General features: G+C 36.8%; 1 protein-coding gene across 1 annotated transcript; it reads right to left on the minus strand.

Annotated features, from left to right (window-relative positions):
- Positions 1 to 10959: 10959 nt before the first annotated feature.
- Positions 10960 to 13218, minus strand: LOC133806717 (uncharacterized). Its single transcript, XM_062244809.1, has 4 exons — positions 12403 to 13218; positions 12180 to 12300; positions 11535 to 12095; positions 10960 to 11381 (listed from the first exon to the last, which is right to left on the minus strand). Exons 1-4 carry the CDS (start codon positions 13216 to 13218, stop codon positions 10960 to 10962), a joined length of 1920 nt encoding a protein of 639 aa, XP_062100793.1.
- Positions 13219 to 18127: the final 4909 nt, after the last annotated feature.

An 18127-nucleotide genomic window follows, 5' to 3' on the forward strand; every position in this document is an offset into this window, starting at 1 on the left:
TGATTTTTGGTTATTTGATTTAGTTTTTAAGAGGGCAGATATGTTTATAAATGTTTGAATAGACGTGAAGACTCATTTAATTTGGGTGATGATCTTGGAAATTATAACTTTATCAAAATCGGTATATGATTACTTTGTGGTGAATTATGTTGGTATTAGGAATATGTGGTTATGGCAGGTTAATTGATGATGATTACTGAATGATTTTGATATTTGGGGATAGCTAAAATTAAGAGGAAGTTGTAATGTCCCAAATTTCCTAATAAGGTTTAGGACCTTGATTAGGAGGTCGAGAGGGCCATAATTGATTTATTATGTTATTAAATGATAATATGCATGTTTAGGTGTATTAAATATGGATGTGAACCCATTTCTAATTAATTAGGTGATTTTCATAGTTTGGCCATTTCGGGCATATTTGGCACATATGTGATATATGTGTGTGGTGCTTTATTATTATTTGGTTATGCTAGGGTTACCCAGCACGAGACAATCCTAGGAGGTAAGCTAGTGAGAAAGTCACAACGGGATTTATTCTTGACTCGAAGTGAGTCAAGGGGTATTTAGAGCATTACTGGGTTATTTGGTAATGGAAATCAATATTTGGTGATAAATTGGGAGTTAGTAAGATCAGGGGGAAATTCTGGAGGTTTTGACTATTTTGTCCCCGGGGGTGTTTTCGGGACTCCGAGCGTTAGGATTTGTTTGAGGCTACTTAAGCTTGAAGTAACATTTTAAGAAATAAAAAGAACGTTCAGTAAGTTCTCTCTCCCTTGAAGTTCCATTTTCGTCACACAATCGCATTTTCGAAGGAAACTAGAGTTCTAGGACTCGGATTCAAGTGAGGATCGAGGCATAACGATCCTGGGAAAGATTAGAAGCTTATTAGCCGGAGGATTTAGTTGGGAAACAACTCAATCGGAGGTAATTCAATTTTTAAGTTCTAAGTTTTAAAAGTTTTTAAGCTTGAATTGGACTTTGTGTTTTGATGAGTTTTTGGGTGATTTGAGACTTGGGTTTTGTTGGTTTTGGATCATGGGGATGTTTGGGAACTTTGATTTTTGAGTTTGGAGATGTTTGGATAGGTTTTTGGAAGGTTTTAAAAGGTTTAAAATGGGGGAAAATTGCTGGTCCGAGGTTGGGTCGTGGCCCTGTTCTTGGGCACCGCAGCCCAAGCTTGATGAAGCAGGTGGAGAGTTTTCAAAGGGCTGGGGGCCGCGGTGCTTGGTGTTGTTTATGGCCAAATTGATGTTTTGGTTAGGGGAACTCAAACCTTAGGCCTCGAGATCGTTTCTACTACCCGGTTTAGTGGAATTTGATGTCTCGGAGGCTAGGTCTTGGTTCCGGAATTGGTTTTAGAACTTGAACTCATTGGATCACCATTTGTGGTTGTGACTAGGTTATCACTAGAGGCTTGGAATCGGGATCGTGCTTGTGGCTCATTTATTGGTAACCTGTGCTTGGACCAGAGGTAAGAAAACTGCACCCCATATGTGACATGCATGGTTATTCTTTATGCATGTTGGATGTTTAAATGTGAAGCATGTGATGCACGAGAAACATGTGATTAGGGCATGTCATAAATATTGAATATGAGATTGATCAGAGCTTGACTCTCTGTGTTTGTGCATGATCATAATTATGCTAGCAATTGTTAAGTAAGCATGCTGAATGCCCTACATTTGGATATTTGACATATGATATATGCTAGTAGCATTGCTTACTTGTGCGTGGCACTGACTCATTAGTCAGAATTGGCAATGGTGTCAGTATCAACTGTGAAGTTATGACTCATTAGTCAAGTTCGGCAGTGGTACTGAGCACTGGTCACATGGTATTGACTCATAAGTCAAGAACGGTCTTAGCATGTTTAACGCAAGCCGATAAAAGATTAGATCTAATCGACATCTGCATTGAATGACTCAAATGAGCATTAATGCCGGACCGACCTCAAGTTCGATGAAAACTAAAAGCACTTGTCTAGTCTAAAGGCTAGTTATTTAGAGCCAGAGCCAAAAAGGCTAAGGTGACCTACATGTCACATGGCTAGGAGGGTGTGGGACCTCCAGAGTGTGACTCATTAGTCACTAATACAGAGTGTGACTCATTAGTCACCTATACAGGGTATGACTCATTAGTCATCCACACAGAGATAGACTCATTAGTCATCTATATAGAGTGTGACTCATTAGTCACTAATACATAGTGTGACTCATTAGTCACCTATACAGTGTATGACTCATTAGTCATCCACACAGAGATAGATTCATTAGTCATCTATACAGAGTGTGACTCATTAGTCACCTAGACAAAGATGGACTCATTAGTCATCCACACAAAGATAGACTTATTAGTCATCTATACAGAGTGTGACTCATTAGTCACCTAGAAAGAGATGGACTCATTAGTCATCTACACAGAGACAGACTCATTAGTCTTCTATACAGAGTGTGACTCATTAGTCACCTATACAGGGTATGACTCATTAGTCATCTATACATAGTGTGACTCATTAGTCACCTATGTAGGGTGTGACTCATTAGTCACCCACTCCGAGATTGACTAACTAGTCATGTATTCAAGAAGCAGGTTCCCAGAGATTGACTCATTAGTCATCTATTCAGATGCAGGACCTCATAATCATTTGTTTGCACCTGCTTGCATGCATAATGAAGGCTATTATTGCTATGCATGCACATTATGATTTGATGACATGTTATTACTGTTCATGAGCATATTGAGTTTTCTTGCTGGGCTTCGGCTCACGGGTGCTATGTGGTGCAGGTAAAGGCAAGAGAAAGCTGGACCATCCTTGAGTTGGAGAGCTTAGGTGACGATGTGTACATATGCGGCTGCTCGACCACCACGGCCGAGGGTTGAAAGAGGAACTAGGGTTAAACCCTGTTTTGCCACTTAGATTGACTGGTTGTAAATATTTTCTTGTAATAGACCTTTAAATTATATTTTTGGGATCCCAATGTATATAGTAAACGTTCTAGTGAAACGTTATCTTAACCGAAATTTTTAATCCCTAAACCGCTAATCATACTTAGTTACACGATTATGGCCAAATGACTCGGTTAGCGAGTTTAGCACTGTTTAAATGCGCACCGTAACGATCCTTGGAGTTTAGGGCATTACAAAAGCTCTGTCGAAATCTCTCCAAATGTCTAAGATAAATCTAACGCTCGATCTAAGTGGTTTAAGGCAATTTAGGCATGATTTGGATATGATATTTTATGGATATTTTTAAATGATAGTTCAATGCCTTACTGCAATCATTATGATGTGAAATTCGTGCCATTATCAAAATAAGCACATTAACACCTAAGACATCACTTGTTACACGGTGAAATATATTTTGAAAAGAAGGTAACTAAAGTACTCAACTGCAACACAAGAATTACATGTTATGTGAAAGTATGCATTATATGAATATGTTGTGAGTAAGTGATATTAACATACATTGACACTTCATCATAAATTTCTATGCATGGCATAATAGTGATATGGTGAATTATTGTATGATATTAGACCATGCATGATATTATGATGATTAATTATGTGATGCCTTGGCAAGTTTTATGCAACATAAAAGTAAGTTGTAATAATAAGTTTAAGTTTAGTGCCATTATTTTGAAAAGGCAAATGAGAATGTAAGTAAGTGTAAACGAAAGCCTATAGTTAGGCTCATAGTGGCAGCCCAATAATTTGGGCTAGGTTTTAGTGAACCAATTATATTGTTTGCCATGTTCCCATTTTTATTTCTCCTCCATATGAGTTATTGTTATATGTATTGACACCACAGTGTGTGGCCGCCTTAACTCTTGAGCCCAACGGGGCAACGATGGAATAAGGTTTTTAATGTTCCCTACTGTGGTGATGGCTAGCCGAAGAAGAACCCATGTGATTTGATATTATATGTGTAACAAACCCTGCAGGCATTGACCTAATCAAACAGTGTGCACAATATTAAGGGGCCCAAAATTTAAAAAGAAGAGCATTGCATACATTACTTTGCTTACTGAGCTTTAGGCTCACAGTTGTCTTGTGTTCCAGGTAGAGAAAGAAATGAGTGAATGACAAAGGAGAACTGAAGCATGGTCTTGACCCTGATTTGTACATATGAACATATCGACCTTTTGTGGGTTATTTCAGTTTATTAGTGTGTATGTTTGTAATAAAGTGTGGAGTTACGTTTTGAAAACAAATTAGGTTATTTAATACTTATGTAAAATATATTTGAGACACACTTTATGTTTAATGTAAATAATGTGAAATAAGTTTACTAAAAAAAATATCCAGACTTTCGCTGAAAGTAATTATGATATAGTTTTAAAACATAACACCTTAGATATGGTTTTAACTAAAATAAGTGAGGGTGTTACACTCGTAACTAATGATAGCTTCATTAAATTCTCATTTCTTCTTCTTATTTTCTTACATTTTTTTTATCTTTTTCAACATTTTCTCTACAGTAACTGGTTACCACTATTAAAACAATTTTGAGTATTTTTTATGTAGTAGCACTACTAAAACACTGGCTATTTCGTCATACCAATCTCAGCGAGCTCGTGTGTGTCCGTCAAGATAGAGAACAATCTCGGTGGGCATCAAATGAGCCACCGAGATTGGTGGCCTTTTTTTAAAAAAAATAATAAAAAATTTCTTTATCTCGACAGGCGCAATAGGCCCATCAAGATTGGTTACTTTATCTCGACGGGCCGAAAGGGCTCGGCGAGATTGGTGATTTTTAATACCCTATATCGATGGGCCCGCTGAGATAGAGTCCCTCATTTTGCCATAAATTTTCCCAGCTCATGCCTTCTTCCTCATTTCCCCATTTTCTTCTTTTTTTTTTCCCCTATTCTCCTTCTTCTCCATTTTTGGCTCCCCTTCAAACTCCACCACTAAAATCTCCATTTTTTGGGTGTAAACTCAAAGTTTTTATCTCTATTTCATCATTATCTTCATCAAACATCAAAAGAAGCTTTGGGAATAAGCTATTGGTAAGTATTTTTTCAAGTTTTTGCCCTAATTTATATTTTTTTCAATTTGAAAAAATTGATTGAAATTAACAAATTTAGGTTGTTATATATTTGTTTTAGGTTCAAAATATTGTGGGCAATGTTCATACAAGGTTAGAAGAGCTTGGAAAATTGCTTTGAGATTTTTTGGGTAACATTTCATTTTTTTATTTCTATTTTATTTTTTTGCCTAAAATTGGTTGTATTAAATTTATTATATTGTATTTTTTTTTTTTGTATATTCATAAGTTAAATATGTTAGGTGATGTTAGTAAACAATAATTGAAACATTTTATACTACTGTAGAAGTTGTTTTGACTATTTTTCTATTTATTCTTATTTTAGATATAATTTTTAAAACTTTTTTTTTTGTTGTTTGTCTAGTTAGTGTTTTAAAAAATTATTGTTATAATAATAAAGAATGGAGATGGCATGATATTTTGCTTAGTTTATAGGTTAACTACTAGCTATAGTTATTAAAATATTCTTTTCATTTAATCGACAACTTATATGCACTTTTTATGAACGTTTGGCTAATATTTAGGTAGCATAATGTTATAAGATACATACTCTATAATTTGTCTATTTGTTGTAAATTGTTTGAGTTTTCTGTATATATAGGATACAATTAATGAAATATAACATGGGGAAATAGAAAAAAAAACTGATCATATTCAATCTCGATAGACCCTATCTCGGCGAGCTCCACCAGGCCCGTCGAGATTGCCTCTATCTCGGTGGGCTAGGCCCGTAGAGATTACTCCATAGATGGTCAAAAAATGACCATTCTTGGCGGGTTAAAACCATCGAGATAGATCCTCCGTTATCAATCTCAACACTCAAATTTACGACGAGCTCGGCCCGTCGAGAAAGGATATTTTTTTAGTAGTGTAGTAATTGTATGTCACTGTCAATTTTTTTTAGTGATGTGTGGTAACTAATTACCACTATCAAAATCATTTTTATTTTTTAAATAATGTGGTGATAACTGGTTACAACTATAAAAATAATTTTGATTTTTTTAGTAATGTACCACTATCAAAATACCAACTGAATTGTAATTGGTTACTTAGTCAGATCTAGGAAAAAAAACTGATATGAAAAAATAAATGAAATTGATCGTGATGGTATGGTTACAACTAGGTTTGAAAAAAATTAAATCTGAAAAAAAAAAAAAAAGAACCACATTGTAACGTCCTGCTAATCCAAGATTGTTACACTATGTGTTTAAAATAATGCTCAACTCTCTAAACGAGTCATTTTGACTTAAACGTATAATTAAACTAAATAAAGGTTAGGTATTAAGAATTTTGGCCAATAGAGTAATACTTTTCATTAAAAGAGTTTAATATATATACATGGGATCCCAGAAAAGAGTTTATAAGCTCATACAAGACAAACGGTATACAAAATAGTTGTCCTAAGCGGCAAAATGATCAGTAGTTCTAGATCCACAAAAGAAATCCCGATCGTAGTGATCGAGCAGGCCGCATATGTACACAGCGCCCCCGAATCTCTCCAACTCATGGCTGGTCCAGTATCTCTTTGCCCTTACCTGCACCATAGAGCACCCGTGAGTTGAGGCTCAGCAAGAAAACCCCACAAAGTATAACAGTAATCCAAATATTTAAAGGCAATAAACACATGTTTCACAGATATCAGATACATTCATTCCATTCATATAACCTGTAAACATGTTCCACAGTTTACAAAAATATTCATTTTAATCTTATAATCAATTACACAGCCCAGGAAAACAGCTTTGCCGAATGGCCCAACCGAGAGAGATGTGTACACAAGCATTCAACTCACGGTTCATGGTAGGCAAGTGGGGTCCTGTAACGCCCTGGCTACCCCAGAACAGTTACGGTGAACGGTGGACCGGAAATTTGACTCATTGCCTGAGTCCTTTGGTCAAAAACGTGCTCTAAGTGTAATTAACGGGTTAAGGCATAAAACCAATGAAAAGGAAATGGAGATTTTATTACAAACTGCTCTGCAGAGCTAAACAAAACATTTACAAGTAGTTCTCAGTACAAAATGGTCATTACAGTTTTAAATTTACAACCCCGCCGACCTAAGCGGCAAAAATAGGGTGAACCCCCTAGTTCCTCTGAGAACACCTTGACCGTGGCAGTCAAGCGGCCGCATATGTACACACCACCACATCAGCTCTCCACTCAAGGCTAGGTGAGCTTTTCTTTCCCTTTACCTGCACCACATAGCACCCATGAGCCAAGGCCCAGCAAGAAAACATAACACTTTATATAAACATTATCAAATGATTATCATTATAATCACACTGAACATAAAGCTTTCAACAAGCAAATGAATCATCACATGATTTTAGCGGGGGAGTGGCTGTTGAGTAAGCCACTAGCCTCCAAGCTCTCTTTGTTCATCGACCCTCAGGGTCGGTCAGGAATTAATGCTCCTTGAGTCATTCAATGCTAATAATCGATTAGATCCAATCTTACTGACTTGCGTGACACACGCCAAAGCCGTCCTGACTAATAAGTCAGCTCATCGTGACCAATGCCCAATACCACTGCCGAACCTGACTAATAAGTCACAGCTTCACAGTGATACTAGCACTCTTGTCAAACCTGACTAATAAGTCAGTGCCATGCACAAATGAGCAACATATGCTAAGCATTCCATATACAATCCATGTCCATATTCTCACATTCAACATGCCTCAGGAATATCCATGCATGTCACACTTGGGGTGCAGTTTTCTTACCTCTGGTCCGAGCTAGAACAGATAAAAGAATGACCCTGAGAACGACCGACCTTTTGGTCCTTTAGCGGTTACCTGGTCATAACCAAATTATGGGATTCCATCAATAAAATGAATAATAAAAGGTTCCCAAACCAAAACCTAACCTCCGGGACCTCAAACACTACTCAACCGGGTAGTAGGTTCAATCCCGAGGCCTTAGACTCGAATCCCCATGCTAAAAAGCTCACTTTGGCCAAAAATGCCTTAAGGGCCGCGGCCCTCCTTGGCCATGCCGCGGCCCGCCCCTCAAACAGAGGCGCCTAAACCCAGCCTTCACCAAGGGCCGCGGCACACCCTGGCCATGCCGCGGCGCAACACCCATTTCAGCCAAAACCCCTGTTTTTCTTCCTCTACGATTTCACTTAGAACCAACCCTTCAAACCCAACTTAAACACCACCCAAACCTCTCTCAAACACTCATTAAAACCCCTAAACAACACTCAAAACTTTCCCTCATCATAACCCAAGTAAAACACCTCAAGAACTCCCTTTAATTCTAATTTTCCACACCTAAATCAAGAGCTGAAATCCATGAACGAAAACAGAGCAAAACCAGTAAAAATAATGATCAAAGCTTACCTCAAACTTAGTATTGAACCCTCTCCAATGGCTGAACTATGTCTACAACCTCAACCTCCAAGTTTCCTAGCTTAATTCCACACCTTGAGCTCAAAACTCCAAAGAAGAGAACTATGGAGAAGATTGTACGGGAAGGAGAAGATGAAGCAAACTCTGTTTTTGATTCTATTTCACAGCCATCCATACATCATATATATCCACATACCAAAAGACCATTATACCCCTAGGCATAATAAAGCTTCTAAAATCTCTCAAGGGCAATTTTGACATTTTCCACCTACACCGTTAATGATAATTAACGCTTCCCAATTCCCGCTAATCTCAAAATTCTCAAACACCAATATTTCACATCCCGTTACCCTTTAATACCCGGTAACACTCTAATCATTAAAACACCTCGAGACTCACCCCGAGCCCCGAGCTTAAGCCTGTTATGACCAAACCGATATTTAACATTTCCTTGATCGTCTCATGCCAAATGGCTCGAACGAACCCACATCATAATGTGGTCTCAATTTATATCACCAACATGCGTTCAAATAACCAATTTACCCTCAACGGGCCAAATTACTATCACACCCCTGTATAAAGAAATATGGACTCACATGCATGCATTTCATATCATATCATAATATAATCAACACATACATGCATTTTATCAACTAATAACATAATTAAGCAAGTACGGCCCTCCCGGCCTACTGTTCACACCGTTAAACACAACGGAGAATTCGGGGCATTACAGGTCCGCACCCTCAAACTGAACTTGCATTTACGACCTGTGTTCCACACGCTTGCCGACCAGCCCCACTCTCAATAAGATGGCCGTCCGACCCCATGTTCAGCATGATGGTCAACCGGCCCCACGTTCAGCATGACGACCATATATAGATTATGATAATTTTGCAAAATAGACAAAAGAAGATTTGAGAGATAATCAAAAGGGAGGCTAGGTTTTCATTATAACAAAAGAGATAAAAATAAGAGTACGAGAGCAACAAAATATATAGCCAAAATAATGAGAGGCTAAAAGACTAAACTACCCTTACATATTAATAAAACTTATATTATTAACATCCCCCCTCAAACTCACGATGCATTTGCGGGAAGCATCGAGAGTTTGCTAACTAAGAAACGAAAACGAGAAATAGTTTGAGCCTTCGTAAACAAGTCAGAAATCTGCATAGCGGAAGTGACAAATGGTAAAGTGATGGTCCCATTCTGATAGTGGTGACGAGTAAGATGACAATCTTTCTCAATATGTTTCGTGCGCTCATGAAAAACGGAGTTGCGAGTAATCTGAATAGCACTAACATTGTCACAATGCATCGGGGTGGGATCTGAGAGAATAACACCCATATCGGCAAGTAACCAATGCAACCAAACAATTTCAGCGGTAGTGGAGGCCATGGCATGATATTCTGCTTCTGTAGACGATCGAGAGACAACAGTCTATTTTTTACTCTTCCAAGAAATAAGAGAATCTCCCAAAAATATGCAAAAACCAGTGGTAGATTTGCGATCAGTACAATCACCACCCCAATCTGCATCTGAGTAGGCACGTAACTCTAAAGTAGACATAGATGGAAAAAGCAGACTATGAAATTGAGTTCCCCGAAGATATCGAAGAATGCGAAGCACAGCTGCCCAATGAACGGTAGTGGGAGATGCAACAAATTAACTAACAATGTGAACTGCATAAGCGATGTCTGGCTTGGTGATAGTAAGGTACACTAAGCTACCAGCCAGAGTGCGATATAGAGAGGGATCTGACAAGGCAACACCATCAGATGAAGAATACCTGACATTAAGCTCAAGAGGGGTATCAATAGTGCGAGCATCAGAGAGACGAGCCTGATCGAGAATATCAGCAATGTACTTAGATTGAGAAAGAAGATAGCCACGAGGAGAGTAAGCTACTTCTATCCGTAAAAAGTACCGTAGGGAACCCAAATCTTTCATCTCAAATTCACGAGTCAAGTGTATTTTCAACTCTGTTATCCCATTCGCATCATCATCGGTGATAATCATATCATCAATATATAAAGAGAGTAGAGTGCAGCCAGAAGAAGTACACCTAATAAAGAGAGCTGAATCATGTGCACTAGGGTGGAAGCCGAGAGAAGTAATCATGATGGAGAATTTTTCAAACCAGGCTCGGGGACCTTGTTTAAGCCCATAAAGAGCCTTCTTCAATCTGCAAACTTCTCCTGAATTATGAGGAACACTTGGTGGAGGAACCATGTAAACTTCTTCTTGAAGAGTCCCGTTCAAGAAGGCGTTTTTAACGTCCATTTGAGAAATGGACCACTGTCGAGCAGACGCAACAACAATGAGAGTACGAATAGTGGTATGTTTGGAAACTGGAGCGAAACTTTCCTCATAATCCATCCCATACTCCTGAGCAAAGCCTTTAGCAACCAAACGAGCTTTGTACTGCTCTACTGACCCATCAGACTTAGTCTTGATCTTGTAAACCCAACGGGAACCAATAGCACGCTTCCCCACAGGAAGAGGAACAATATCCCAAATACCTGTCTTGTACAACGCAGAGAGTTCTTCAGCCATTGCCTACTGCCAAAGAGGGTCAAGAATAGCCTCTTTATAGGAAGAGGGCTCAGAGAGTTGGTGAATAGAAGTCAAAAAAGAAGAGAAAGAATCAGAATAAGTGGAGTAGACAAAATCAGGTAACTGTGTGGACTTACGAATTCTTTGAGGGTAGCGAGGAGGAGGAGCTGGATCCACAATCTCAGAAGCATCTTGGGCAGTAGTAGAGACAGAAGGGACTTCGACAGGCTGAGAACCGACATCTGCAGAGTTAAGAGTATCAACAGTACAAGAATCAAATGGATCAATACGAGTGAGATCAGATTTGTGTAGATTAGGGGTGTCCGATGGAATAGAGTAGAAAGGTATATGCTCAAGAAACACAACATGACGAGAAACATAGAGTTTTTGACTAACAGGATCATAACATCGATATCCTTTTTGACCTTCACCATAACCAAGAAATACACAAAGAGCGGAACGAGAAGTAAGCTTACTACGTTCAACATGAGGACGGAGAACAAAACATGTGGAACCAAAGACTCTCAATGAAGAATAATTAGGAGCGTGACCATAAAGTTTTTCAAAGGGAGACAGACCTGAAGTGACAAATGACGGAATTCTATTGATTGAATGAACTGCAGTCAGAATGGCTTCCCCCCAGAACTCACTAGGAACATAAGCAGACAATAAGAGAGAACCAGCAGTTTCAACAATGTGTCTGTGTTTTCTTTCGGCAACCCCATTTTGCTCTGGTGTATCGGTACAAGAGGTTTGATGTAAGGTACCATCTAAAGCAAGAAATTCAGAGAAACGATTGGAGGTATATTCACCACCCAGATCACATCGAAAACATTTGATAATAGCATTATGTTGAGTTTTAACAAAAGCACGAAACATATGATAAATCGCGAGAAAATCAGAACGATGTTTCATAAGATAGACCCAACAAAAACGAGTATAATCATCAATAAAATAGACATAGTAACGTGATCCACCTTTTGTTAGAACGGGTGATGGCCCCCACACATCAGAGTGAATCAAATCAAAAGGTGCAAGAGAAACAGAAACACTCTTATAAAAAGGTAAAGCAGAAAATTTTGCCAATTTGCAACCACAATAATCTGAAATATCATGGGTTTGTAACTTTCCTAATGCTCCTGTGGAAGCTAAGTACTTTAAACGTGAACCAGATACATGTCCAAGACGAGAATGCTATAAATAAAAACTAGACGAAGACAAACTTAAACGAAATGAAGACAAATCGACACTAGAAGCTGCAACATCAGGAACTCTCAACTCATCTAAAATGTAAAGCCCCCCCTGCCTACGGCGTGTCCCAATCAGCTTCTTGAAATGAGGATCCTGCACATAACAACAAGAATTAGAGAAAATAACTGAGAAACCAGAGTCACATAATTGACCAACAGAGACAAGATTCAAAGTAATATTTGGAATATGATATACATCAGAGAATGACATTTTTGGAGTGCAAATCGAGACAATCCCTGCTAATGGCATGGGAGTGCCATCAGCGGTCATGACAGATACAGAGGGTGTTGATTTAATGGACATAAAGGAATTGGAATTAGGTGACATATGATGTGAAGCTCCAGAATCAAGGACCCATATAGAGGAAGATATACCTGGTGTACTACTAGAAGGCAAACCTATGTGGGAGGAGGCTGACATGGCGTGTGGCTGCGAGGCAATGAACTTCTGAAACTGCTCTGTGAGTGTGTCAATCGAGGTACTAGGAGTGCTTCCAGAGTCTGTAGGTGGAACTATAGCTGCCATGTTCGAAGACATAGAATGAAGAGGTCGATGAGGTTGGTTGCCAGATTTCCAGTGAGGAGACTGATTCGGTGATTGCACCCTGTTCAACAGTTTGGGACATTGAGCCTTCCAGTGTCCCTTTTGCTTGCAAAAATTGCATTCGTCGTAGCCAACCTTGGCTGTGTTGATTGTTGGAGGCTGGCTGATGAGGAACTGCAAAGACAGAGGGATTCGGAGAAGGAATAATCCCATTTTCCGCCCCCCCCCCCCCCCTTTATCAACACAAGACTTCAAGCGAATCTCTTCTGCTAACAACTCATTAACCACCGAATCAACTGACGGAAGAGGACTGCGATGCAGGATTGTTCCATGAAGACCTTCAAACTCATCTCGAAGAGCCATCAAAAATTGAACCAGACGTTGTGCGTCTCTCCGAACAATGTAAGGGGCAAATGCCCGTAACTCTGTTGATTCAGTCAAAGCAAGCTGATCCCACAGATTAGACATAGCAGAATAAAATTCCTAAACGTTCATGCTATTCTGTTGAAGGGCCCGAATGTCAATCTCCAACTGATACTGCTTTGCGAAATTAGACTGTGTATACAACCTTTCCAAGTGCTCCCAAACTTCCTTCGCCGTCTCATATTTCGCCAATTGGATACCGATTGATTGTTGAACTGAGTTGTTGATCCAAGTGATGATTTTCGAATTGTTGGCATCCCAAAGATCCAACTGTTCTGCAAAGCTCTCATCCTTATCGTCCTTCGGTTTCGTAGAAGTTCCAGAAACATAACCCCACATACGTTTCCCTTTCAGAAATTTTTTCATAACATAATGCCAATACAAATAATTCTGCCCATTCAATTGCACATTGATGGACTAAAGCAAATCATCTTTTGCACCAGCCATGACGAACAATCGAAATCCAAATAAACAGAACAAAGTGCGAAAACCTCAAAATCAAAGCCAAAGACAGAGCCAAATTCCTAAAATCTAATTATAATCCTAGCACAACCAAATTGAGGATACTCAAGAACACTTTTCTGATACCATGATAATTTTGCAAAATAGACAAAAGAAGATTTGAGAGAGAATCAAAAGGGAGGCTAGGTTTTCATTATAACAAAAGAGATAAAAATAAGAGTACAAGAGCAACAAAATATATAGCCAAAATAATGAGAGGCTAAAAGACTAAACTACCGTTACATATTAATAAAACTTATATTATTAACAGATTATACCACATATTCACAAATAATTCAATGCTAATGAGCATACCATCCAATTAGCTTTATGTGCATATACCAGTTTTCTAACCTCGAGTCATGTGCGAATAATGGTACGATCCCGAGCGCGATCCCTTTTTCCCCCCGAGCCTAGTCACAACCATAAACAGTGCTCCCATTAAGAACTAAAACCAAATACTGAGTCTGGGACCAATCCCATGCTCTCGGGAATTTCAATTCCATCAAACAGGGTGGTAGAATCGTCCCCCGAGCCTCCAAGCTCTTTCCAATCCCTAAAAGCAACATATACTGAAATGGACATAGGGTAGGGGTGCCATGTAGGGGCGCCATCACCCTAGGGAAATGGCACCCAAATGGGAGAGACATCTCAACTTTCTCCCTTGCATAGCGCAGGGGCGCCCAAATAGGCAGAGACGACCCAAAACCTCCCTTGCATAGTGCAGGGGTGCCCAAAACTGGCGCAGGGGCGCTACGACACGAACCCAGAATTTTGGGTTTCGTTTTCTATGATTTCTCCGACCCCATACGCCAAAAATTGACCCAAGACTTAACAAATCTATCCAAAACTCATTTCAATCCTAGACCAACTTTCAAAGTCACCACAACACTCCCTAATTAACAACAGATCAAGAATACCTCAGAATTCCTGCTAATATCCCAAAAAGGGTCTTGGGTCTCAAAACCCATTTTTCTAAAAACCAAAATTCCCACAACCATTTCATGATCTCCAGCTGCAAACAGACCTTCCAAACAGTTTAGAAACTAATCTTTAAATCTCAAATCACTTAATCAAACCAATTAATACCCAAATATTTCAAAATTCAAACTAGCTCCAAAATTCCTTCAAGAACATGAAGAACACAAGAAAGCAAACTTAAAGGATCCATATCTCACTGATGAGTTCGAAATCTTAGGCTGGAGATAGAGTATTCAGCTACAAGAAAGAAAATGGGGTGTGTGCGTGAATCCCCTAGAACCCTCAGCACTCTGGTCAACTTTCTTAGTCTAATTGGTCAAAAGACCATTTTGCACCTAGCATAACTTATCCTCAAAACTAAATGCAAGGGCAATTTGGTCATTTCGCCTAAATTCCTGTTAAACCTCAAATTTCACCACGAATTCCCAATTAAATCCACCAAACTCAAATACTCACCAAATTAATTCCCATTTACCAATAAACCCCCGTAACTCGCCAAATTACCAAGATATCCCTAAACTCATCCCGAGCCGGTTATTTATCCCCATTGTGACTTTTCCGCCAAATTGCTCAAAAGGACCGTCCCGTGCCGAATATCACAAACATATCCACGTAATAATGTGAGATCAAACATATAGTACATATAATTACAGATATACCCTTAGTAGGTTAAAATTACGAAAATAACCATTTTTAATAGAAACGGGCCTATAAACACATTTAATTCACTTAAACATGCATACTCAGTCATATTATAATATAACTCATGTAATTCACATAATCACATAAATATTCAATAAAATTACGTATAATTTTAGTTATGCCCTCCCGACACCCTAATCAAGGCACTAAGCCTTATTAGGAATTTTGGGACGTTACAAACATGTTATGGTAACCAGTTATTTATCCAGACCTGGAAAAAAAATCAAATCCTAGATAAATGAGGACGAAGGTGGTGTCGCCGGCAGAAGGCTAAGAAGAATAACCCAAGTGGGAGAGGAGAGATAGATAAATGAGAAAATAAAGAGAGATAGGAGAGAATGATAGAGTATGAAAGAGTTTTGTGTAAAAATATGGTAATATAATTTTTTATATTTTATGAAATTCCCATGTTTTAAGCTTTTTTTTTTTTGTTTTTTTTTTTTGTTGCAAAACTCACCATATTTTGTGGAGTTTCTTTTTTTATCCATAAATATAGAAACTCACCTACTTTTCCTCATATTTATGTAAACTTCTCTAAATAAAAGTGTTATGCAATTCTCACATGGGCTGACGGGGATAATAGTTTGGTGAGACCTAAAAGGTAATTAGCTTGGGAAAATTACATAAAATACTAATTTTCACTAAAAAAATTACGTTTTTACGGTCAAACATTTTTTCTTCTTCAATTTTACGGTTTTAAGGAATTTTTTTACATTTTTACGGTTTTATCTTTTTTATTTTGTTGTGTTGTTTTCAAGTTGTTTTTAGGTTTTTTTTTTTGTGTGTTTTAACGTTGTTTTTATGTTTTTTTTTAGTTGATATTTAGTTGGTTTAGTGAGTTGTTTTCAAGTTGTTTTTTCCTAAAAATTGAATTTTCGTAATTATAAAACTTTGAAAATCGCATTTTTAAAATCTTGAGTGCGTATTTTTTAAAAAAAAACAAAAAAAATGTGTATCTAAAGGAAAATCTCAATTAGCTTTGTTTTTGGGCCTCAGCTATATAAAGGCAAATGGGCTATAAGGCTCACCGTGGCTCCTTGCACCTAAACTACTCCAACCATCAACATTGAGGAATAATGAATATGTGCATATACAAAGTGAAAAATAACGTACATGCTAAAAAATAATATGAATATTTATATTATAAATGTGGGCTGTGTGCATACGTATATATATTCCACATGACCACAGAACTTCCTTCCTTTTTTCTTTATTTTTTTTCCATTTTTTTATATAATTTTATATCAAGGGTGAAAAAAACTGTGCAAAATTTAGATAGTACAATTTAAAATTATCTAAAATAACTACCAATTACGACTTTTATTTTTTTGTAACCGTTTGTAATACAATTAAAGAACAAAAGAATGAAAAGTCATCTAGGTATACACGATTTTCATCCACCCACTCAACTCACTCAACTGATCAGTAAAACAAACATAAATTAGGGATAACTTAGGAGAATTTGACAACAAATTTGTAATATTCTCTAATGAAAAACCTAATTAGTAAAATATAAAGAACTTTTAGAGGATGCAGAATAAAAGCCAATATGTCATATTCAACATAAAATAAAAGATTAATCCAAAGTTATCATTAAAGCTCTTTCAATCTAAAACCAACATTAAGGACATGCTTTCTACTTGGACAACCAAGAAACAACCTACAAAAAATAAAATTAATGTGAGCATTAAATTTGTAAAGCCAAAATACACTATAATGTATCAACATGCTACAATAAATACCAAAAAAAGATGAAGTTTTAAAAAAAAACAACTTTGATTTTTTTTTAAATTAATTTTACGCACATTGTTTTTCTTCTAGAATATATTTTTATTTTTTCAGAGAGACGATTTTCAAAAAACAATTATATAAAATGTACTCTCCAAAATATATACAAAATACATTCTATCATATTTGCCATTTTCTGAGTAATGTAACCAAAATATATTAAATATATACCAAACATGTATTTTTTTTAGTAAATACAATCAAACTCTTTGACACATATGGGACTTTTGTGTTTTGCTATAAAATTTATTTTATTTTAATTTTAGTGGTTTGCATCCATTTGTTATCAAATATAAACAAAAGTATTTCAAAATAAAATATATTCAAATCTGTTTTACTGTAAAATAATTAAATACAAAAAAAAAAAGCATGGACCGAATTGTACATGAATTGCTGCAAAAAATAAAAAATAAAAAAATTGTATATGAACATATACTATTTTCTAAGTATGTACCACTTTTTAAAATTTTGTAAAATATCATTTTTTGGATTTATTTTTCATAAATTTAAAGATATGACTACAAAACTCGAACCATATTTCTTCTAAATTGTGTTCTCATTATTTTTCAATTAACATAATTACTCAAATTAAAAATATATATATCTAATTGATTTTGTATAATTTTTTTTTTGTTTACATCATATTCTGCACCATCCCATCATAGAAGAGTTCCAACGTCATCCTAAATTTTTATTTTTCATTTAATACCACTCGTTTAGTTAGATAAAATAAAAATAGAAGAATAAGAATGAGAATGAGAAAATAAATAAAATGGAATGAAATAAAAATTAATATAAATAAAAAAAAATTGATAAAAAATTTATTAACTTTTTTTAATTTTGCATTAGAATTGTTTTTTCTCCAATTTTTAAATGAAATAGTCATTTCTACTAAAATAGTGAAAAAATCATTCTATTGAAATAATATTCTAATACTCTAAAATATAACAAAACAAAATAATAGAATGAAAAATGATTTATT

Source organism: Humulus lupulus, chromosome X (assembly GCF_963169125.1).
Source record: "Humulus lupulus chromosome X, drHumLupu1.1, whole genome shotgun sequence".
NCBI classification, from domain to species: Eukaryota; Viridiplantae; Streptophyta; class Magnoliopsida; order Rosales; family Cannabaceae; genus Humulus; species Humulus lupulus.